Raw genomic sequence first — 26,282 nt, forward strand, 5'->3', positions numbered from 1 at the left:
CCGAGCATAACAAAAAATTTATATTTTTAGTGTTTTTTTATAAGAACGGAGGTTTTGTCAGGTTTAACTCACTTATTTTCCCCAGAATATGTTTAAGTACAAACACACACATTCAGATTCTCCATTACAGTCTTCCTTCAATTAATAAGAACACATGAAAATTAAGAAAACATTATTCTCATCTGCTTTTATTCAAGTTAGGTTTGTGCCTCCTAAACTAAAGTGACAATAATATCAATAGCACCTTTAAGAGGCTGAAAATATAAATGTGTGATATAATATCAAACATGAATCTGAAAAAAAAAACGTTCACATTTTCAGCCTCTCATTAAACGTTCCTGTTTTTCTTCTATACATCATTCAAACTAAACAATTCGATTAATATAGATATCAAAATGAAAATACCCTCGACTAATTAAGACAAAATGACATGATACCGTATGCAATAGTTAACAGGGAATGCTCCCAGAACGTTCTGTCAAGGTTCTCTCAACGTTACTAACAAACGTTCTTCCAGTAATGTTAAAGTTATCTGGTCTTTAAAGGGTTAGTTCACCCAAAAATTAAAATTGTGTCATTTATTACTCACCCTAGTGTCGTTCCACATCCGTAAGGCCTTTGTTCATCTTCGGGACACAAATTAAGATATTTTTGATGAAGTCTGAGAGCATATTTTTGATGAAGTCTGTCCCTCCATAGAGATCCAATGCAACTACCACTCCAAGATCCAGCAAAGGTAGGAATGTCATCATTAAAGTACTCCATGTGACTCCAGTGGCTTAAACTCAATTTTATGAAGCGACACGAGTGCTTTGTTTGAACAAAAAAACATAATTTACCACTCTATTTACAAAAATATTGATCTGCAATGCGTTCACAAGAGCTTCACGATGCATGCGTGTTGTTCAGATTTGCACGTCAACTCAATGCACATGCGCGAGTGTTCATGAGAGCTTCACGACGCATACGTGTTGTGATCAGACTCGCACGTTAACTCAACGCACATGCACAAGTGTTCACGAGAGCTTTACGATGCATGCGTGTTGTGTTCAGACTCATGTTGTGTTCAGACGCGTCAACAACCCACATGCACGAGTGTTCACGAGAGCTTCACGATGCATGCGTGTTGTGATCAGACTCGCACGTCAACTCAACGCACATGCACGAGTGTTCACGAGAGCTTCACGACGCATGCGTGTTGTTCAGATTTGCACGTCAACTTAGCGCACATGCCCGAGTCTTCGCAAGAGCTTCACAAAGCATGTGTGTTGTTCAGATTTGCACGTCAAGTCAATGCACATGCACGAGTGTTCACGAGAGCTTCACGACGCATGCGTGTTGTTCAGATTTGCACGTCAAGTCAATGCACATGCACGAGTCTTCGCAAGAGCTTCACAAAGCATGCGTGTTGTTCAGATTTGCACGTCAAGTCAATGCACATGTGCGAGTGTTCACGAGAGCTTCACGACGCATACGTGTTGTGATCAGACTCGCACGTTAACTCAACGCACATGCACGAGTGTTCACGAGAGCTTTACAATGCATGCGTGTTGTGTTCAGACTCATGTTGTGTTCAGACGCGTCAACAACCCACATGCACGAGTGTTCACGAGAGCTTCATGATGCATGCGTGTTGTGTTCAGACTCATATTGTGTTCAGACGCGTCAGCAATGCACATGCACGAGTGTTCACAAGAGCTTCACGATGCATGCGTGTTGTGTTCAGACTCGCACGTTAACTCAACGCACATGCACGAGTGTTCACGAGAGCTTCACGACGCATACGTGTTGTGATCAGACTCGCACGTTAACTCAACGCACATGCACGAGTGTTCACGAGAGCTTTACAATGCATGCGTGTTGTGTTCAGACTCATGTTGTGTTCAGACGCGTCAACAACCCACATGCACGAGTGTTCACGAGAGCTTCATGATGCATGCGTGTTGTGTTCAGACTCATGTTGTGTTCAGACGCGTCAGCAATGCACATGCACGAGTGTTCACAAGAGCTTCACGATGCATGCGTGTTGTGTTCAGACTCATGTTGCGTTCAGACGCGTCAACAACCCACATGCACGAGTGTTCACGAGAGCTTTACGATGCATGCGTGTTGTGTTCAGACTCATGTTGTGTTCAGACGCGTCAACAACCCACATGCACGAGTGTTCACGAGAGCTTCATGATGCATGCGTGTTGTGTTCAGACTCATGTTGTGTTCAGACGCGTCAGCAATGCACATGCACGAGTGTTCACAAGAGCTTTACGATGCATGCGTGTTGTGATCAGACTCGCACGTCAACTCATCGCACATGCGCGAGTGTTCACAAGAGCTTCACGACGCATACGTGTTGTGATCAGACTCGCACGTTAACTCAACGCACATGCACGAGTGTTCACGAGAGCTTTACGATGCATGCGTGTTGTGTTCAGACTCATGTTGTGTTCAGACGCGTCAACAACCCACATGCACAAGTGTTCACGAGAGCTTTACGATGCATGCGTGTTGTGTTCAGACTCATGTTGTGTTCAGACGCGTCAACAACCCACATGCACGAGTGTTCACGAGAGCTTCACGATGCATGCGTGTTGTGATCAGACTCGCACGTCAACTCAATGCACATGCACGAGTGTTCACGAGAGCTTCACGACGCATGCGTGTTGTTCAGATTTGCACGTCAACTTAGCGCACATGCCCGAGTCTTCGCAAGAGCTTCACAAAGCATACGTGCTGTTCAGATTTGCACGTCAACTTAATGCACATGCGCGAGTGTTCGCAAGAGCTTCACGATGCATGCGTGTTGTTCAGATTTGCACGTCAACTCAATGCACATGCGCGAGTGTTCACAAGAGCTTCATGACACATGCGTGTTGTTCAGATTTGCACGTCAACTCAATGCACATGCGCGAGTGTTCGTGAGAGCTTCACAACGCATGCATGTTGTTCAGATTTGCACGTCAAGTCAATGCACATGTGCGAGTGTTCACGAGAGCTTCACGATGGATGCGTGGTGTTCAGACTCACATGTCAACACAATGCATATGCGCGAGTGTTCACGAGAGTTTCACGACGCATGCGTGTTGTTCAAATTTGCATGTCAACTCAATGCACATGCGCGAGTGTTCTCGAGAGCTTCACGACACATGAGTGTTGTGATCAGACTCACACGTCAACTCAACACACATGCGCGAGTGTTCACAAGAGCTTCATGATGCATGCGTGTTGTGATCAGACTCGCACTTCAACTCAATGCACATGCGCGAGTGTTCACGAGAGCTTCACGACGCATGCATGTTGTTCAGATTTGCACGTCAACTCAACGCACATGCACGAGTGTTCACGAGAGCTTCACGACGCATGCGTGTTCAGATTTGCACGTCAACTCAACGCACATGCACGAGTGTTCACGAGAGCTTCACGACGCATGCGTGTTCAGATTTACACGTCAACTCAACGCACATGCACGAGTGTTCACGAGAGCTTCACGACGCATGCATGTTGTTCAGATTTGCACGTCAACTCAACGCACATGCACGAGTGTTCACGAGAGCTTCACGACGCATGCGTGTTCAGATTTGCACGTCAACTCAACGCACATGCACAAGTGTTCACAAGAGCTTCAGGATGCATGCGTGTTGTGATCAGACTCGCACGTCAACTCAACGCACATGCACGAGTGTTCACGAGAGCTTCACGACGCATGCATGTTGTTCAGATTTGCACGTCAACTCATTGCACATGCGCGAGTGTTCACGAGAGCTTCAGGATGCATGCGTGCTGTGATCAGACTCGCACGTGAACTCAACGCACATGCACGAGTGTTCACGAGAGCTTCACGACGCATGCATGTTGTTCAGATTTGCACGTCAACTCAACGCACATGCACGAGTGTTCACGAGAGCTTCACGACGCATGCATGTTGTTCAGATTTGCACGTCAACTCAACGCACATGCACGAGTGTTCACGAGAGCTTCACGACGCATGCGTGTTCAGATTTGCACGTCAACTCAACGCACATGCGCAAGTGTTCACAAGAGCTTCAGGATGCATGCGTGTTGTGATCAGACTCGCACGTCAACTCAACGCACATGCACGAGTGTTCACGAGAGCTTTACGACGCATGCGTGTTCAGATTTGCACGTCAACTCAACGCACATGCGCAAGTGTTCACAAGAGCTTCAGGATGCATGCGTGTTGTGATCAGACTCGCACGTCAACTCAACGCACATGCGCAAGTGTTCACAAGAGCTTCAGGATGCGTGCGTGTTGCCTTCACACGAGAGCTGGCATTGTTGCATGAACATGCTTTGGATAATATTATTTTGTAAATAAAGTGGTAAATTATGTTTTTTTGCGCAAACAAAACACTCATGTCGCTTCATAAAATTGAGTTTAAGCCACTGGAGTCACATGGAGTACTTTAATGATGTCTTTACTACCTTTCTGGACCTTGGAGTGGTAGTTGCGTTGGATCTCCATGGAGGGACAGAAACCTCTCAGACTTCATCAAAAAGATCTTAATTTGTGTTCTGAAGATGAACGAAGTTCTTACAGATGTGGAACGACATGAGGGTGAGTAATAAATGACAGAATTTTCATTTTTGGGTGAACTAACCCTTTAATAATGTTCTTAAAATGTTAGCACAAAAACATTATTTATGGAACGTTTTTTTTCTGAAACATTTTAGTCAGATGTTCATCTAACATTTTTTAAATGTTACTAGTTTCAGAACGTTCAGAGAACATTCAAACGTAACGTTCCCATAATGTCTGAAGAATGGAATGCTCCTTTATCGTTCACATAACCAAGAAAGAAACTTTTTAAAAAACTGGACGTTTTGAACGTTCAGGGAACATAACGTTTTCATAACTTAATGAGAGCGTTAGAAAAACGTTCTTAAAACACATTTTTGTTAGCTGGTATTAGATGCATCAGTTAAAGGTTACTGCAGTATAATTTTTTTACAGATATACAGATATTGGCTTCATTTTCCACAGATGATCGGTGATAAACAGCAGGTGATGTTGATGTTTGCTGGACCGTTGAGAGAATCCTGCCTCAGTGTCTGTGAAGAGAGGGACTGGATGTGACTCTCTTTAGTATTCTGACATGTGAAACACGAGGAAAGTGCAGAAACGGTACTCACGGGGTCATGGTGCAGCCGGACACATGAGCGTAGTTGCCGGTGTAGTGAACGTCACAGCGAACATTATTATTGCTGAAGTCTGACTCTGACACCTGGAAGCCTGGGTTTACTGTAACCTGGAATGAAAACCATCAAAACCTCTCAGACCTCCAGAAGACCAGCGATCCTTACAAACTCATGTCTGAGGTGTCTGACCTTGAGGATGTATCGTCCAGGCTGAACGTCTGTAATATCGATCCACTGACAGTCGATGTCTGCGCTGTAGGTGTCGTAACATCCAGGACTCAAACCCTATGGCGTCAGAGTAATTATAACATGAAACTGTCTCTGTCATTTGAGTTGCATTTGGCACTCGCAGCAGTAATTACGCACCTGCGTGTGGGACGTGCAGGCGTAGCGGCGGTAGTATCCCGGGTCGCAGGACGTGTCCTCCAGACAGAAGCTGGCTTTATGACCCTCTGCTACTCTCTGCTGTGTGCTGGAGTCCAGCAGGTCGTAATGGCAGAACTCATTCATGCTGTGATAGTGACTGAAATACACAACAAACATTGAATTATACAGATGATTTCTTTTCCCTGCAACCTGATTTTGAGTCATTTATAACATATTTTTTTCAGCAGCTTCAATTGAAACCACATCACAGCAATGTCATTTATGTACTTTAACTTCACCATCATATGCCACTTTAACAGTTATTCAATCAAAAACGGCGTGTAGTGTGTGTGGATTTCCTCACTTGTGACAGCTGTGCCATTCCCAGGCGTATCGCGGTCTGCTGGGCAGGAAGTCTGCGGTTCCCTGGTTCTTCACGCGCTGCGGGAACCTCAGCAGAACCCTGGTGTCGTAGTCTCGCGCGTTTGCAGCCGAACTGAGGAACGCAAAAGGAGATTTTCAGGAAAAAAATAAAAATTGATTCCCCAAAGAACTTTTCAGTGATCCGTTCTTAGTGTAGAAGAACAATTTAATAATCTAAAGAACATTTTGTGGAATGGAAAGTTTCCATGGATGTTAAAGGTTCTTCATGGAACCATCAGTGCCGATAAAGAATCTTTATCTTCAAGAGTTCATCATCATCATTGATCATATTCAAAGTGAACTGAGAGCAAACTGAAGATCAGACGGACCTCGCCAGACAGTTCTCCTCCGCAGCACATCTGAGGTTGTACATCGGAACTCTCTGGACGTATGTGGACACCTGGATCATGTAGGGATCCACCACCAGATCCGGCAGACCTAATAATATTAGTAATCAAAAAGACGTTCCTATTAGTTATGAAAACGTTATTTCTGAATGTTCTCTGGACATTGAAACGTCAGTTTTTTCTTGGTTATTTGAACGTTAGAGAAAACATAAAGAGAATGTTTTTTTAACATTATGGGAACGTTACTTGAATGTTCTCTGAACGTTCTGAAACAAGTAGAAAAACGTTAGACGAACATCTAAATAAAATGTTTCAGAAAAAAAGTTCCATGAACGATGTATAAATAATGTTTTTGTGCTAACGTTTTGAGATCATTGATGACTTTGAATGAAAGTTACTGGAAAAGCGTTTTGAGAGAACCTTGCCAGAACGTTCCCTGATGTTAGATTGGCTCTTACCATTCTGGAAGTATCTGGTTCCATGGCCGTTATTCCTCTGCGTGCTTCTTTGTCTCGGTCTGTAGTACGAGTCGTAGTAGTTGTAGTATGGATTGAGGTGACTGTACCTGATGGATTTGTAGGGATCGTACGGGTCATCGGACACCATCCCCTCATCACCCGAGCTCGCGTTCCGACTGATCACGGCGTCCGGTGCAGGTGCTCCTCGGTTCACCGGCGGCACGTACTCAGATCCGCGACTCAGCAGATTATACACGCGCCCGTTATTCGTCCATCGCGTCCGCGCGCGCAGCGCACCTGCCTGTTGCGCGCGAGCCGCCGCTCTCGATCCTGCGTGCAACTGAGAGAAAACCGTCGGAACGCAACCACAAACACACAAGAACAGCAGAACGACACCTCCGCGGGCCGTGCGCTCCATAATACATGCAGAACGAGCGGCGTTTATGCGAGAAAGTGCGCGTGACACTCTGGGAAGCTCAGCGCGCGATGAGGAGGAGCTGATGAAGCCGCTGCACGTGCATCTTTTACAGTTTCTGGATCAGTTTCAGAGTTACACAAGTTACACTGGTAACATCATCAGCTCCACACAGATTTCACAACAACTGCATGACTTAAACACAATAAAACAAACTATAGAGTTCATTAAAGACGAGTTCAACTTATATAGCGCTTTTTACAATATAACAGGGAAATTACGCCGAATCATTGCAACTTCACAATTAATAATAGTAAAGTGAGAGTTCACCCAAAAATTCATAATTTACTCAGTCATGTTCTTCCAAACCAAAAGATATTTTGAGAAATGCCTTTTTATTTTGTTTCATACAATAGAAGTCAATGGTAACCAAAACTTCGTTCTTCAAAATATCTTCTTTTGTTCATTTTTGGTTAAACAATCCTCTTTAATAATTTGTAAATAATAAATAAATAAAATGTAAATGTTGCTGATACAGCCAATTACACTCTAAAAAATGCTGGATTAAAAACAACCCAAGTTGGGTTGAAAATGGACAAACCTAGTGACTGGGTTAAATGTTTGCCAAACTACTGATTAAAAATGACTATATATGTCTGACTTAAAATGAACCCAAAATAGGTTGGAAATTAAAAATCAGACACATAATTACTAGAGGCAACAATAACAATCAAAAGGTGAACATTTATTAATAAGCAATTTAATACACGTTTATTGTTTAATAATTATTCATTAAACTTGTTAATACATGTTCATTTATTAAACATATTAATAAATATTAATTTCTAACGTATTTTGGGTTCATTTTAAGCAAGAAATACAGTCATTTTTAAATGATAGTTGAGCAGGTTGGGTCAAACATTTAACCCATTTTCTGGGTTAAAACATCACAATCGCTGGGTTAAAACATCTCACTGGGTTAAAACAACCCAATCGCTGGGTTAAAACATCACAATCGCTGAGTTAAAACATTACAATCGCTGGGTTAAAACATCTCTCTGGGTTAAAACAACCCAATCGCTGGGTTAAAACATCTCACTGGGTTAAAACAACAAATTGGCTGGGTTAAAACAACCCAATCACTGGGATAAAACAACACAAACGCTGGGTTAAAACATCACAATCGCTGGGTTAAAACATCTCACTGGGTTAAAACAACCCAATCGCTGGGTTAAAACATCTCACTGGGTTAAAACAACAAATTGGCTGGGTTAAAACAACCCAATCACTGGGATAAAACAACACAAACGCTGGGTTAAAACATCACAATCGCTGAGTTAAAACATCTCACTGGGTTAAAACAACCCAATCACTGGGTTAAAACATCACAATCACTGTGATAAAACATCACAATTGTTGGGTTAAAACATCTCACTGGGTTAAAACAACCCAATCGCTGGGTTAAAACATCTCGCTGGGTTAAAACAACCCAATCGCTGGGTTAAAACATCTCACTGGGTTAAAACAACCCAATCGCTGGGTTAAAACATCTCGCTGGGTTAAAACAACCCAATCGCTGGGTTAAAACATCACAATCGCTGGGTTAAAACATCTCACTGGGTTAAAACAACCCAATCGCTGGGTTAAAACATCTCGCTGGGTTAAAACAACCCAATCGCTGGGTTAAAACATCACAATCGCTGAGTTAACACATTACAATCGCTAAGTTAAAACATCTCTCTGGGTTAAAACAACCCAATCGCTGGGTTAAAACATCACAATCACTGGGTTAAAACAACAAATTTGCTGGGTTAAAACAACCCAATCACTGGGTTAAAATAACACAAACGCTGGGTTAAAACATCCCAATCGCTGAGTTAAAACATCTCACTGGGTTAAAACAACCCAATCGCTGGGTTAAAATAACACAAACGCTGGGTTAAAACATCACAATCACTGGGTTAAAACAACAAATTTGCTGGGTTAAAAAAAAACCCAATCACTGGGTTAAAATAACACAAACGCTGGGTTAAAACAACCCAATCGCTGGGTTAAAACATCACAATCACTGGGTTAAAACAACAAATTTGCTGGGTTAAAACAACCCAATCACTGGGTTAAAATAACACAAACGCTGGGTTAAAACATCCCAATCGCTGAGTTAAAACATCTCACTGGGTTAAAATAACCCAATCGCTGGGTTAAAACAACCCAATCGCTGGGTTAAAACATCACAATCGCTGGGTTAAAACATCTCACTGGGTTAAAACAACCCAATCGCTGGGTTAAAACATCACAATCGCTGGGTTAAAACATCTCACTGGGTTAAAACATCTCACTGGGTTAAACCATCACTATCGCTGGGTTAAAACAACCCAATCGCTGGGTTAAAACATCACAATCACTGGGTTAAAACAACAAATTTGCTGGGTTAAAACAACCCAATCACTGGGTTAAAATAACACAAACGCTGGGTTAAAACATCCCAATCGCTGAGTTAAAACATCTCACTGGGTTAAAACAACCCAATCGCTGGGTTAAAACAACCCAATCGCTGGGTTAAAACATCACAATCGCTGGGTTAAAACAACCCAATCGCTGGGTTAAAACAACCCAATCGCTGGGTTAAAACATCACAATCGCTGGGTTAAAACATCTCACTGGGTTAAAACATCTCACTGGGTTAAAACATCACTATCGCTGGGTTAAAACATTACAATCGCTGGGTTAAAACAACTCACTGGGTTAAAACATTACAATCGCTGGGTTAAAACATCTCACTGGGTTAAAACATCTCACTGGGTTAAACCATCACTATCGCTGGGTTAAAACATTACAATCGCTGGGTTAAAACATCTCACTGGGTTAAAACATTACAATCGCTGGGTTAAAACAACCCAATTGCTGGGTTAAAACATCTCACTGGGTTAAACCATCACTATCGCTGGGTTAAAACATTACAATCGCTGGGTTAAAACATCTCACTGGGTTAAAACATTACAATCGCTGGGTTAAAACAACCCAATCGCTGGGTTAAAACATCACAATCGCTGGGTTAAACATCTCACTGGGTTAAAACATCTCACTGGGTTAAACCATCACTATCGCTGGGTTAAAACATTACAATCGCTGGGTTAAAACATCTCACTGGGTTAAAACATTACAATCGCTGGGTTAAAACAACCCAATTGCTGGGTTAAAACATCTCACTGGGTTAAAACAACCCAGCATTTTTTAGAGTGTAGAAATTAGAAACAGATGTATTTAGAACAAAAGAAACGAGAAGGTCTTTATATTTACATTTTCACACACAGTGAATCAGCATTTTTAATTGTCACTTTGGGACCAGAAACAAACACAAGGATCATTTGCTCCATTGAGCCGCATTTACAATGTAGGATTTGTCTAAAAATATTCCATAAAGCCTGAACCAGCAGTGAATGGAGGATTTGATATAGAAGTCCCTGTTGAGCTTCATCTTTAACCAAAGGATGAAAACTCATCTCTGTTTCTACAGAGTATTTCAAGAGCAGAATGTGATATTTGTTTGTCCATGTTTGTCTTAAATGAATTTGTGGAGTTCTGGTTTTGGCTGCTGGATTGGAGTCTCACGTCCAGATTCTGGTGTTCCTGCGGTGGGAAGTTTCTTCTGTCCTCAACAACACTTCAGAAAGAGAGTCAACAGCGCCAGTGAATCTAGAGCCACTGAAGAACAGAAGAGAGTCTGAATGTCGTCCATGTGTTTGTTAAATGTCTTAATGAGGATTGACCTCTGCTCGTTAGAATCAAATAAAAAGCTCTTCAAACGCCACATGTGAAACACGGCAGGAGGTCAGCGTTACTCTCACATCAGCATCTGTTCATCACGTGACGCTTGTGTTCCGCATATATTGGATATATTGGTCACTATACATCACTATATGAATTAACTAATGATTCAGCTATTGCAGAAAAAGCATGAATGCTTATAATGTAAATGTAATACATGCTCCATATATCAGGGGTCGACGTGTGTTAAATGAACATGAGAACTTACAGAAAATATTTCTGAAAGACTTTCAAAAGTAAATGTTTGTGTGATTCTCTGAATCTTCTTGCATCTTAAGTCAAGTCAGATTTATTTTTCAAAATTCAAAGCAGCTTTACAAAACGCTACTTTTGAATGTTCTCTGAACGTTCTGAAACATATAAAAACATTAGACAAACGTCCAGCTGAAAGGTTTCAGGTAAATACATACATTCAACACAACACAACTCAACTTTACTTAACACAACACAACTTAACACAATTACACAATTCGACGCACCTCAACTCAAAAACAAAACAACTCAAAAACAACACAACTCAATTACACAACTCAGCAACACAACTCAGCTCAAAAATAACGCAACAACTCTACTTAACACAACAAATTTACACAATTCAACACAAATCAACTCAAAAACAACAACTCAACTCAACCTAACTCAACCCAACACAACTAAACTCAAAAACAGCTCAACAACACAACTCTATATAACACAACACAACTTAACACTACACAATTCAACTCATCTCAACACAACTCAACACTACACAAATAAACACAACTCCATACAACTCAACACTACACTACACAACTCAACATTACATACCTAAAACTCAACAACACAACTCAACTCATAAATAACTCAACACAACTCAACAACACAATTCAACTACTCAACAACACAACTCAACCCAAAAACAACTCAACAACACAACTTAACATAACTCAACTCAAAAACAACACAACTCAACACAGCTCAACTCAACAGAACAATACACAACTCTACTGACATCAACACTGCTCAACATAACACTACACACCTCAAGACTACAGTACACAACTCAACACAAAAAACAACTCAACGTAACACAGAACACAACTCAACACCGCTCAACTCTACACACAACACTACTCAACATAACTCAACTTAAAAACAACACAACTCAACTCTACTCAACACAACTCAACAGCACGATTCAGCTCAACACAACTCAAAAACAACACAACTAAACTCAACACTACTCACATCAACAGTACTTAACATAACTCAACATTACACAACTCAACTCAAAAACAACACTACACAACTTAGCTCTACTCACATCAACACTACTCAACATTACACAATTCAACACAGCTCAACTCAGCTCAACACAACTCTACTCAACACTACAGAACACAACTCAACACAACACTACACAACTCTACTCACATCAACACTACTCAACATAACTCAACTCAACTCAAAAACAACAAAACTCAACTCTACTCAACACAACTTAACACAACTCAACAGCACAACTCAGCTCAACACAACACAGCTCAACTCAAAAACAACACACCTCAACTCAACACTACTTAATATATCTCAACATTACACAACTCAACACTCAGCTCAACACAACACTACTCAACATAACTCAACATTACACAACTCAACACAGCTCAACTCAGCAAACTCCACACAACTCGATACAGCTCAACTCAGCTCAACACAACTCTACTCAACACTATACAACTCAACAATACAGAACACAACTCAACACAGATCAACTCAACGCTACTCACATCAACAGTACTTAACATAACTCAACATTACACAGCTCAACACTACAGAACACAACTCAACATAACTAAACTCAGCTCAACACAACACAACTCAACTCAAAAACAACACTACACAACTCAGCTCTACTCACATCAATACTACTCAACATTACACAACTCAACACAACACTACACAACTCTACTCACATCAACACTACTCAACATAAGTCTACTCAACACTACAGAACACTACTCAACATAACTCAACACTACACACCTCAACACTACAGAACACAACTCTACTTAACACAACTCAATACAAAAACAATTCAGTGTAACACTACAGAATACAGCTCAACTCTACTCACATCAACACTACTCAACATAACAACTCAAAAACAACACAACTCAACGCACCTCAACACAACAGCACAACTCAGCTCAACACAACACAGCTCAACTAAAAAACAACACACCTCAACTCAACACTACTTAATATAACTCAACATTACACAACTCAACACAGCTCAAATCAGCAAACTCCACACAACTCGATACAGCTCAACTCAGCTCAACACAACTCTACTCAACACTGTACAACTCAACAATACAGAACACAGCTCAACTCAACACTACACAACTCAACTCTACTCACATCAACACTACTCAACATAAGTCTACTCAACACTACAGAACACTACTCAACATAACTCAACACTACACACCTCAACACTACAGAACACAACTCTACTTAACACAACTCAATACAAAAACAATTCAGTGTAACACTACAGAATACAGCTCAACTCTACTCACATCAACACTACTCAACATAACAACTCAAAAACAACACAACTCAACGCACCTCAACACAACACAGCTCAACTAAAAAACAACACACCTCAACTCAACACTACTTAATATAACTCAACATTACACAACTCAACACAGCTCAAATCAGCAAACTCCACACAACTCGATACAGCTCAACTCAGCTCAACACAACTCTACTCAACACTGTACAACTCAACAATACAGAACACAGCTCAACTCAACACTACACAACTCAACTCTACTCACATCAACACTACTTAACATAACTCAACACTATACAACTCAACAATACAGAACACAACTCAACATAACTCAACATTACACAACTCAACAGCTCAACTCAGCAAACTCCACACAACTCGATACAGCTCAACTCAGCTCAACACAACACAACTCAACATAACTCAACATTACACAACTCAACACAGCTCAACTCAGCAAACTCCACACAACTCGATACAGCTCAACTCAGCTCAACACAATACTACACAACTCTACTCACATCAACACTACTTAACATAACTCAACACTATACAACTCAACACATCTCAACTCAACTCTACTCACATCAACACTACTTAACATAACTCAACACTATACAACTCAACAATACAGAACACAACTCAACATAACTCAACATTACACAACTCAACAGCTCAACTCAGCAAACTCCACACAACTCGATACAGCTCAACTCAGCTCAACACAACACAACTCAACATAACTCAACATTACACAACTCAACACAGCTCAACTCAGCAAACTCCACACAACTCGATACAGCTCAACTCAGCTCAACACAATACTACACAACTCTACTCACATCAACACTACTTAACATAACTCAACACTATACAACTCAACACATCTCAACTCAACTCTACTCACATCAACACTACTTAACATAACTCAACACTATACAACTCAACAATACAGAACATAACTCAACATTACACAACTCAACAGCTCAACTCAGCAAACTCCACACAACTCGATACAGCTCAACTCAGCTCAACACAACACAACTCAACATAACTCAACATTACACAACTCAACACAGCTCAACTCAGCAAACTCCACACAACTCGATACAGCTCAACTCAGCTCAACACAATACTACACAACTCTACTCACATCAACACTACTTAACATAACTCAACACTATACAACTCAACACATCTCAACTCAACTCTACTCACATCAACACTACTTAACATAACTCAACACTATACAACTCAACAATACAGAACACAACTCAACATAACTCAACATTACACAACTCAACAGCTCAACTCAGCAAACTCCACACAACTCGATACAGCTCAACTCAGCTCAACACAATACTACACAACTCTACTCACATCAACACTACTTAACATAACTCAACACTATACAACTCAACACATCTCAACTCAACTCTACTCCATCAACACCTCTCAATATAACTCAACAAAACATAACTCAACACCACTCCACACAACTCAACTCAACTCAACACGCTGAATCTTTTCACCAGCTCAGGAAAACTGAGAATCTCCTGAACGAGACACTTTTAAACGGGTGTAAAGATCAAAGTGAAAGCGCATATAAAGGCCTGCAGGTTGACATCTCAATGAGATGCAGATGTGTGACATTGATCTGAAGACTTTAATCTGCATTATAACGAGGCGTCGCTCCGCAGGGAGACCAGCTACTAGTAACACACAGGACGTATTAAAAACATGGCAAACTCACCGCACTGTAAAACACCAGACACTTTCTCCTCACAAACACACCGAAAACTAATGATGTCAAAACCATGGAAGCACATTACTGCCACATAACAATAAATAATGCTTTTGTAAATCAGAATTATGACATAAAAATATAACTATAACATGAAAAGTCATAATTTTAATTTTGAAGTCAGAATGTCAGTTTCCACTTTTGTCATCATTTCAATTTTTTAAGTTTCTTAAGTTTCAGCTTCTGATCCTTCATGAGATAATGATCAAACTCGTAGATACTGCATGTGCGTCCACATTCTCAGATTATTCGCAGCATGTCACTCTGTTTCACGCTTTAGTTCTCTGCGTCGCACTGCATGAGGGGGATGAATGATGATAATGTGATACTCAATAAATCTTTGATTTCCAGCTAGCATCAAATATGTAGGCAGTTTTGTTTGTTGATGCTGTAAACATCGCCTGGGTTTGTGAGCAGATCTCAGCGGGTGCACTTTACAGCTTTCCATGAGACGTGGCAGCAAGCGTGTGCCCTGCTTCACTGAAACCATAAGAGTTTCATCTCTGTTGCACAATTCATAGATATGTTCACATCAGGACGTGCAGCAGAAGCTCATTCCAGCGGTCGCAGCATCTCCGTGATCATTGTAATTTGGACACAGTGAAGACAAAGACAGGTTTGGCTTCAGGGCGGCTGCTCTTATGAAATCACACAGGACATAAATCAATACGTGAAGGATAAACATACTGCTCTTTGAAGAAACTCTAGAGTGATGAACAGAAACTGAGAACAATCATCTAAAGCTTCAGTTCAGCTGAAGTTTTTCTTTTCTAACCAATGGTTATTCAGAGGTCATGGGCAAAAAAAAAGAAGCTTACTGAATAGACTATATAACACTTATTTATTTTTTATAAATAAAGGATTCAAATAACATATTAGTAGGCTCCCAGCGAACATTCTGGCAAGGTTATGAACAAACGTTCTTCCAGTAACGTTAATAGAACGTTCGTTCAATGATATCTGGTCTTTAATAATGTTCTCAAAACATTAGTTTAATTTTATCGTTTTTTCTGAAACAATTAGTTTTTTAAATGTTACCACATGTTTCAGAGAACATTCAAAAATAACGTTCCCATAATGTTTGAAGAATGATACAATGGAATGTTCCCTTAACGTTACGGAAGAGGATTAGGGCCAAGCAATAATAAAAAAAATAAAATCATCTTGAGATTAAAGTTGTTAAATTTCGAGAAAAAACTCGTTAAATTTCGAGAAAAAAGTCGAAATAAAATGTTGAGAATAAACTTGTTAAATTACGAAAAAAAAAACGCGTTAAATTTCAAGAAAAAAGTTGAGATAAAATGTTGAGAATAAACTCATTAAATTATTACGAGAAAAAAGTTGTTAAATTATGAGAACAAATTCGTAATTTAACGAATTTTTAACAAGTTTTTTTCTCGTAATTTAACGAGTTTATTCTCAACATTTTATCTCGACTTTTTTCTCGAAATTTAAAGATATTTTTCTCATAATTTAACGAATTTGTTCTCGTAATTTAACGACTTTTTTCTCGTAATTTAACGAGTTTATTCTCAACATTTTATCTCGACTTTTTTCTCGAAATTTAACGAATTTGTTCTCATAATTTAACAAATTTGTTCTCGTAATTTAACGACTTTTTTCTCGTAATTTAACGAGTTTATTCTCAACATTTTATCTCGACTTCTTTTTTTTCTCGAAATTTAACAACTTTAATCTCGAGATGGTTTTATTTTTTTTTATTATTGCTTGGCCCTAATCCTCTTCCGTATAATGTTCACATAACGATGAAATTTTTTTTGTTTTTTTTGTTTTGTTTTTTTTTTCAACCTCAGAGGGAAAATTAGAAATATGCTCTATAAAAAATATTTTCCTGATTTGTTATCACAACATTTTTTTAGTTAATTAATGTAGTTCAGATAACATAATATTTTGAGTTTCTCTTGATTAAACCAACCTTCATTGTATGAACTCAAAATTTTAAGGCAACCAGGTAACTTACTTTTTTAAGTTAAACTAACATTTTTTTTTACAGTATGGTACAACATGAGCCTTTAAATCAGTGGTGCTCAAGATGACGGATTTAAAATCAGACAAAACAAGCAAAAATCAAGATACATAGTTTAACTCACCTCCGCCTCAACTTTTTGATATTTATAGTCTTTGAAGAACCAGAATTCTCACATTCTTGGAAAACCAGGATGTTTGAAGGAAGCCTCTTCAAAAGTGTGATTTCTAGACCTGGATAAATATTAGAAATTAATCAAATCTTTAATAATATGCCATGGGCATTTTTAAAACAAAAATACATCTTAGTTACGCCAATCTTGGGTAGAAATTGTAATTTAAAAAAAAAAAAAAGTAGTAAATCACTAATGACTAGAAAAGTGATGGTGCCTTTGAATTATGCCCCCTTTTTACAAGATGTAGCATAAGGTTTCTGTGAAGTTTCAGCTCAAAATACCCAATGGATTTTTTATTATACCATGTTTTAACTGCCTATTTTTGGGTGGGCGAAAAAAATTTGGTGCGTGTACCTTTAAATGCAAATGAGCTCATGCTCCCCGCCCCCAAGCTCCCGATTCAAATGCACCGAGGCATAAATAATACAGGAGAAGCTCACACAGCAAATATAACTCTCAAAATGGATTATTACAAACTGTTCGTGATGCAGCATATCAGATCATGTAGGTATGGCGTGTATTTTGTTTCCTAAAATTCGAACGGTTAACACTACATGTTGTAGAGACTCGATAAGAATGAAGATGCGTTTATGAATTATACAGACTGCAAGTGTTTTCGGGTTAAAAATCAAAATAGCAACATGGCTCTGGTCTCCGTGAATACAGTAAGAAACACATTCAGAAAGACAATGTGCAAACATCACGAAATATATATGAAATTAGATCATGATCATGTTTTTCCACATGCTTTCAGAGAAAGGCTTACCAAAACACTGGGTTTTCTGGGTTGGTAGATGCACCAGGGACCTTAACTTAAATTTTTATATGTCCCCTTTAACTAACCCATGTGACTTCCTCCTACATTGAACCTTTAGGGGATTTTTCCATCTGTTTTCTGTCTGATCACTTAGTAAAGCATAAGAAAACTCTGATCTGAGGAATCATTCAAACTCACTCAACTTTAACTCATCAGCACATCACTAGTAGGTTAGACACTACTAATGAGAACATGTCGCCCCCTTGTGTTCAGTTTCATAAAGTTTTAATAAAGACATGCTCAGATGCAGATTGTTTTATGTTTTTAATCGGTACATAAATACATTTTCCATCATACACTGTGTGACATCTTTAAAATCATCTTATAAAATATCAAAAATATGCTTTTTATATTTGAAGGTTTTCTTTACAAAAACACATATAAGGTCTTTACAAACTGAAACCTCTGTGTTCTGATGGCAGCGTTGGACTGTGATCTGCGTTACACTGTTTACCGGCGGTTGGATGTCACATACTTTGTAGTTTTTTGGTTTTTCTTCGCTAGCAGCAGCATTACATCAGCGGCGGTCAGCGATCGTCACACCGGCTCCTTCTTAAAGGGTCAGAGACATCAGACGCTTTCAGATCATCTGTGGGACGCTGCTGTTCCCCTGCGGACCGGCTGTGAGGAATAACAATGTGATTTTCATTTGAATCCCACTTCTTCTGATGCTTTATCCCGCCGCCTCCGGCTCGTTTCTGTCAGAAACTGCGAGCGCTCGCTGAGCGTCACGTGATGAAATGAAGATGATCAGCGTACGAGAGAGGCCTGCAGGGAAACAAGAGAAACGCATCAGCTGAATCCATAATATCAAACCTGCAGAAGAACATGAAGAAGAAGAAGAAGAAGAACATCCAGCATTAACATGGACAGACAGACGGATGAACGGATGGATTGACAGAGAGACAGACAGACAAAAAGACAAACAGATGGACAGATGATTATCATATTGCTCATCATGAAATGAGATGCTGGTGTGTAGGAGACACTCATGAGAAATATTGATTTCTGTCCTACAGCTTCTGCAGATCTGCATAAAAACAGACTCAAACTGTTTTATAACCGTGTTTTTGACTGTAGGATCTACTGATGGAAGATCATGTCTGTCATTGTCTTGGTTATGCAAACGTTTAAAGAACATTTTTCAGGAGGTTTGGAGTTCTGAAAGATAAAGTGAACCAGATCAAAATACCCCACAGATCATTTACAAACCCGATTCCAAAAAAGTTGGGACACTGTACAAATTGTGAATAAAAAAGGAATGCAATAATTTACAAATCTAATAAACTTATATTTTATTCACAATAGAATATAGATAACATATCAAATGTTGAAAGTGAGACATTTTGAAATGTCATGCCAAATATTGGCTCATTTTGGATTTCAGGAGAGCTACACATTCCAAAAAAGTTGGGACAGGTAGCAATAAGAGGCCGGAAAAGTTAAATGTGCATATAAGGAACAGCTGGAGGACCAATTTGCAACTTATTAGGTCAATTGGCAACATGATTGGGTATAAAAAGAGCCTCTCAGAGTGGCAGTGTCTCTCAGAAGTCAAGATGGGCAGAGGATCACCAATTCCCCCAATGCTGCGGCCAAAAATAGTGGAGCAATATCAGAAAGGAGTTTCTCAGAGAACAATTGCAAAGAGTTTGAAGTTATCATCATCTACAGTGCATAATATCATCCAAAGATTCAGAGAATCTGGAACAATCTCTGTGCGTAAGGGTCAAGGCCGGAAAACCATACTGGATGACCGTGATCTTCGGGCCCTTAGACGGCACTGCATCACATACAGGAATGCTACTGTAATGGAAATCACAACATGGGCTCAGGAATACTTCCAGAAAACATTGTCGGTGAACACAATCCACCGTGCCATTCGCCGTTGCCGGATAAAACTCTATAGGTCAAAAAAGAAGCCATATCTGAACAAGATCCAGAAGCGCAGGCGTTTTCTCTGGGCCAAGGCTCATTTAAAATGGACTGTGGCAAAGTGGAAAACTGTTCTGTGGTCAGACGAATCAAAATTTGAAGTTCTTTTTGGAAAATTGGGACGCCATGTCATCCGGACAAAAGAGGACAAGGACAACCCAAGTTGTTATCAGCGCTCAGTTGAGAAGCCTGCATCTCTGATGGTATGGGGTTGCATGAGTGTGTGTGGCATGGGCAGCTTACACATCTGGAAAGGCACCGTCAATGCTGAAAGGTATATACAAGTTCTAGAACAACATATGCTCCCATCCAGACGTCGTTTCTTTCAGGGAAGACCTTGCATTTTCCAACATGACAATGCCAGACCACATACTGCATCAATTACAACATCATGGCTGCATAGAAGAAGGATCCGGGTACTGAAATGGCCAGCCTGCAGTCCAGATCTTTCACCCATAGAAAACGTTTGCCGCATCATAAAGAGGAAGATGCGACAAAGAAGACCTAAGACAGTCGAGCAACTAGAAGCCTGTATTAGACAAGAATGGGACAACATTCCTATTCCTAAACTTGAGCAACTTGTCTCCTCAGTCCCCAGACGTTTGCAGACTGTTATAAAAAGAAGAGGGGATGCCACACAGTGGGAAACATGGCCTTGTCCCAACTTTTCTGAGATGTGTTGATGCCATGAAATTTAAAATCAACTTATTTTCCCCTTAAAATGATACATTTTCTCAGTTTAAACATTTGATATGTCATCTATGTTGCATTCTGAATAAAATATTGACATTTGAAAGTTCCACATCATTCCATTCTGTTTTTATTCACAATTTGTACAGTGTCCTAACCTGTTTTGGAATCGGGTTTGTATTATAGCTTGTCAAATTTGCTCCTATTTGGGTGTGAGCAAAAACACGCCGTTTTTGTGTGTGTCCCTTTAAATGCAAATGAGCTGCCACTTTCCAGAAGAGGGCGGAGCTTTAACAGCTCAACAACAACAAAGCTGGAGAATCTCACGCAGCCAAAATGAGGAAAGTTTTCAGCCTTACATTGTTCAAACCGGAGTCGACACTGATGGAGAGACTCAGGAAGAAGTTACAACTTTTAGACGTTTCTGAATGGTTAGTGGATAAATTGATGTAGTTGCTGTGGAGTTGATTCAACTCATCCACTAGCATGTGCCGTCATGTTCATCTTTTGTGTTGAATTGACCCTCGTTTGTGAAGCAGTCCGGCGTAAAATGACGGCATTTACAAAAACAACTCTTCCTCTTCTCTAAAGCAGCCCAACATGGCCCTGCCCCCTTTGTTGTGTGTACTCAGGGGCGGGGTTTATGTAAATTTTAGGGTTTGTGATGTCACTAACCCGGGAAGAAGCTCGTTGTCCTTAAAAAGTGATTTCTGTAAAAGAAAATATCTCCTTTGCATTGAACTTTGAGTGTCGTAACTTTGCAGATGTTGTTTATGATCAAACAGCAACATTACACACTAACTAAAGTTAAAAAATGAAAATCATAATCAACCACCGGTTTGTTTTAAGATGAAGATAAGCATGATAAATGGATGTTTCATGAGCAAACCAAATACCGTTTAACATCTTCTGCATTTCTCCCGTTTCTCCGTCCGGTGCTCTCCAAACAAAAGGAAACTATAAAGAGAAGTACAAAAATAGTTTGTTTAGACTCAGTCTGCATCAAACGGTCGTGCTGGTGGACTTGCGTAAAATGGTCTTCTGTGGTTTCTGCGAGGGGAACGCGAGGCCGCCGTTCTCCACGAGCGCTGAGCACTGATGGATGGGACTCGGTTTGGGATCCATCAGCTCGGTGTGTAAGTGCAGATCCGTGTTGTTCATGTCGTACTGCAGGTCACAGTCCGGGCAGTAGCCGTGATACTGGACCTTTTCGCTGAACCGGACGCGTTCCCTCGTGGTCTGAGGACAGCGGCTCGCGTGGCCCTTCTCGCCGGCGCTTTTCGGGCCGCGACACGACGACACTTCTCTTCCCGCGACTCCGTTCCGCATCAGCACGCCGTTGGCCGTGATCTCGGTGCTGGAAGGGGTGGTGCGGGGCGGAGGGAGCGGAGGCGTGGGTCTCTTCAGGACCGTGAGGACGGCGGGAGACAGCGGCACTGGTCTGAAGAGCGTCTCCTCGGGGTAGATCTTGATGCGGTCGGTGCTGGAGGCCGTGGTGGTTGTGGTGGTGCTGCTGCTGGAGCTGCTGTTGAGCGTGTCGGTCTTCGAACTGTCCTCTTCCAGATGAAGATCTGACGTCAGGCAGTCGATCTCCTGAACCACCTGAGAAAGACAATGAGAGTCAGACGTGAACGACTGACGGCGACGGACGCTTCAGTGCCACTGATCAGTTGGGGTTTAAACGACACTTAAAGGATTAGTCCACTTTTAAATAAACTTTTCCTGATAATTTACTCACCCCCATGTCATCCAAGATGTTCATGTCTTTCTTTCTTCAGTCGAAAAGAAATTAAAGTTTTTGATGAAAACATTCCAGGATTTTTCTCCTTATAGTGGACTTCAATGGGCACCAAACAGTTGAAGGTCATAATCAGTTTCAGTGCAGCTTCAAATTGTTCAACACGATCCCAGATGAGAAATAAGGGTCTTATCTAGAGAAACCATCGCTCATTTTCTGAAAAAAATTGAAAATTATATAAGTTTTAACCATAAATGCTCATCTTGAACTAACTCTCTTCTTCTTCTCCTCTATTTGAATTCCAGCAGTGAAGACGCTGCTAAGCGTAATACTGCCCTCCACAGGTCAAAGTTTGAACTAATTGTTATATACTTGCACTAGCATATTGAATATGACAATTTAGATCAAACTTTGACCTGTGGAGGGCAGTAATACACTGTCTACACTGCTGGAATTCAAATAGAGAAGAAGAAGAAGAGAGCTAGTTCAAGATGAGCATTTATTGTTAAAATGTATAAAATTTGTATTGTTTTTTTAGAAAATGAGCGATGGTTTCTCTAGATAAGACTCTTATTCCTCGTCTGGGATCGCTGTAAACTGTAATTTTGACCTTCAACCGTTTGGGCTCCATTGAAGTCTACTATAAGGAGAAAAATCCTGGAATGTTTTCCACAAAAACCTTCATTTCTTTTCCACTGAAGAAAGAAAGACATGAACATCTTGGATGACATAGGGGAGAGTAAATTATCAGGAAAATTTAATTTGAAAGTGAACTAATCCTTTAAGTTTCCAAATTGGAATTTTCCAAAATCCCCCAGGTTAAGTTCCCGTGGAAACCCCTATTTCTGAGCCCATTCAAAAGAAGGTTGTGAAAGAGACGTGTTTCGTTACATAACAGCAATAATGAATCAAGTCTGAAGTTCACCTCCAGGTGAATAATAGTCATTGGCGAGTCAGGAATGACCTCTGATGTTCAGTTTAAAGGACGTGAAGCTGCACGTGTTTTCCATTAATTTCATCCAAAGTGACTTACAAAAGAGAACATGCGCGACTCATCCAGTGCTGCCATAATAAATTTATAGTACAGTACTGAAGAATTCATGTGTGTATTTCCACACATACTCACAGATCCAAACATTTCACCACACTCCATCCTAATTCTACACAAAATTGTAATAAGTTCAACAAAAACAGTTTTATAAATAGTATATCCAAATTTATCCTGCATGATGATAAGATCTGATTTGTGAAGGTAACTAACTAACAGCTGCTTGTTCATTTCTGACACTCAATGAAAACAGCAACAACAGATGAATGAATGACAGCTGTCAGCGTCAGAAGGAGTCGAATCTTTGATTCTGACTCACATGAATGAACCCGGGAGGTTTGTGTCGAGTAAATGTCATGTTTACATGAGGCCTCGATGAACATCACATCAAACCTCACACATCTTCATCCTCCTCCTCCTCCTCCTCCTCATCATCGCAGTCACACGCACCTCTTTGAGTTCCTTCGCCACATCCTTCAGGTCTCCTAAGATGTTCTCGAGATCCTTCACGATGCCCCTGATCTGTCGTTTGACTCGAACTTTATTCACGCCTCCGTCCGCGTCCGCCGCCGCGCTCCCGGACATCCTCCGAACCGGACCTGGTCACGGGTGCACTGCGTGTCCTCTCATGACGATCACACATGTTAATGTTCGCATGTTTTCTTATAGATGCAGAAGAATCTCGAGCGGCGCGTCCCGGTGAACACGCGCATGCGCAGTGCGCACACAAACACTGATGCTGCTGGAAACCACCAACCTCATGAATACTGAATAATCCAGAGAAGATATTAGAAATGATCTGTTGTGATTCAGTGCTCATCTGACATTTACATTACAGCAGCTCACACTGATTATTAAATAAGCCTGTCTGTGCTGATTAGTGTTTAAGAAACAGAAAAATATATCTATACAAATGCAATTTAATAGCGCTGTAAGCTATTTTTTTTTTTTTTTTTTTTTTAAATCACACATAAAAGGTTGGTATTATCCGAAATTACACCAATGTTACACATCATGTTGCTAGCATTATGCTAACATGTTGCTAGCATGTTTTAATGTGTTGTTAGCATTATTTATGCTGCCTTCATGTGCTATCGGAAATTTGTTCATTCCCACTTCTGAAGTCGTGATTACGAGCTCATTGCATTCAAGTTTATAGCGCTTTAAGCAATTTTTTTTTGTTAAAATCACACATATAAGGTTGGTATTATCTGAAATTACACCAATGTTACACATCGTTTGCATGTTTTAACATGTTGCTAGCATTTTGCTAACATGTTTCTAACATGTTTTAACGCATTGCTAGCATGTTTTATCATGTTGTTACCATGATTTATGCTGCCTTCATGTGTTAACGGAAATTTGTTAATTCCCACTTCTAAAGTCGTCAGCTCATCGCATTCAAGTTCCGAAATGGTTCATGTGCAATTTATACCAAGAAAAATCGTATTTACGATAATTCCGAGAGCACATGAAGGCAGCATAACATGTCGCTAATATGTAGTTAGCATTATTTAGCATGTTGTTAACATGATTAGCATGTTTCTAGCATTGTTGCCAACATGTAACACATTGCTAACATGTTTTAAGATGTTGTTAGCATGATTAGCATGTGGTCCTAGGATAGTCGTTAAGCTTTGCTAGTGACAGACATCTTAAATACTATATCGCTGCATCAAAAATCGAATAGTTCTGTACTATATAGTATGTGAAAAACAGTTATGATTCAGTGCTCATGTGACATTTACATTACAGCAGCTCACACTGATTAATAAACGCCTGTCTGTGCTGATTAGTGTTTAAGAAACAGAATAATATATCTATACAAATGCAATTTAATAGTGATGTAAGCAATTATTTATTTTTTTTTTTTTTTTTTAAATCACACATAAAAGGTTGGTATTATCCAAAATTACACCGATGTTACACATCGTTTGCATGTTTTAGCATGTTGCTAGCATTTTGCTAACATGTTTTAACACGTTGCTAGCATGTTTTAACGTGTTGTTAACATGATTAGCATTTTGCTAACATGTTTTATCGTGTTGTTACCATGATTTGGAATTAACAAATTTCCAATAGCACATGAAGGCAGCATAAATAATGATAACAACATGATAAAACATGCTAGCAAAATGCTAATCATGTTAACAACATGTTAAAACATGCTAGCAACGTGTTAAAACATGTTAGCAAAATGCTAGCAACATGCTAAAACATGCAAACGATGTGTAACATCTGTGTAATTTCGGATAATACCAACCTTTTATGTGTGTTTTAACAAAAAAAAAAAAAATAAATTATTGCTTACATCGCTATTAAATTGCATTTGTATAGATATATTTTCTGTTTCTTAAACACTAATCAGCACAGACAGGCGTTTATGAATCAGTGTGAGCTGCTGTAATGTAAATGTCAGGTGAACACTGAATCATAACTGTATTTACATACTATATATTACGGAAGTATTCGATTTCGGATGCAGCGATTATTTATATAGAGTATTTAAGCTGTCTATCATTAGCAAAGCTTAACGA

The 26,282-nt window shown here is 39.9% G+C and overlaps 2 protein-coding genes across 4 annotated transcripts; both read right to left on the bottom strand.

Moving 5' to 3' along the window:
• Positions 1-4,603: 4,603 nt before the first annotated feature.
• LOC125279721 (protein-lysine 6-oxidase) lies at positions 4,604-7,453 on the bottom strand. Of its 2 annotated transcripts, XM_048209702.1 has the most exons (7): positions 6,746-7,447; positions 6,270-6,378; positions 5,882-6,013; positions 5,518-5,674; positions 5,341-5,436; positions 5,146-5,261; positions 4,604-5,064 (listed from the first exon to the last, which is right to left on the bottom strand). In XM_048209702.1, exons 1-7 carry the CDS (start codon positions 7,161-7,163, stop codon positions 5,058-5,060), a joined length of 1,035 nt encoding a protein of 344 aa, XP_048065659.1. In that variant the 5' UTR covers positions 7,164-7,447; the 3' UTR covers positions 4,604-5,057. The 2 variants fall into 2 exon arrangements, with proteins under 2 accessions (XP_048065659.1, XP_048065660.1); XM_048209703.1 differs by lacking the exon at positions 4,604-5,064 and having other exon boundaries at positions 5,142-5,261; positions 6,746-7,453.
• An 11,132-nt stretch (positions 7,454-18,585) lies between these two features.
• Positions 18,586-25,579, bottom strand: prr16 (proline rich 16). Of its 2 annotated transcripts, none has more exons than XM_048209437.1 (3): positions 24,196-25,579; positions 21,856-22,561; positions 18,586-19,102 (listed from the first exon to the last, which is right to left on the bottom strand). In XM_048209437.1, the coding sequence occupies exons 1-2, from the start codon at positions 24,328-24,330 to the stop codon at positions 21,962-21,964; spliced, it is 735 nt and encodes a 244-aa protein (XP_048065394.1). In that variant the 5' UTR covers positions 24,331-25,579; the 3' UTR covers positions 18,586-19,102; positions 21,856-21,961. The 2 variants fall into 2 exon arrangements, with proteins under 2 accessions (XP_048065394.1, XP_048065395.1); XM_048209438.1 differs by lacking the exon at positions 24,196-25,579 and adding an exon at positions 24,065-24,195.
• Between the last annotated feature and the right edge of the window lie 703 nt (positions 25,580-26,282).

The sequence above is a fragment of the Megalobrama amblycephala genome, linkage group LG12 (assembly GCF_018812025.1).
Source record: "Megalobrama amblycephala isolate DHTTF-2021 linkage group LG12, ASM1881202v1, whole genome shotgun sequence".
NCBI classification, from domain to species: domain Eukaryota; kingdom Metazoa; phylum Chordata; class Actinopteri; order Cypriniformes; family Xenocyprididae; genus Megalobrama; species Megalobrama amblycephala.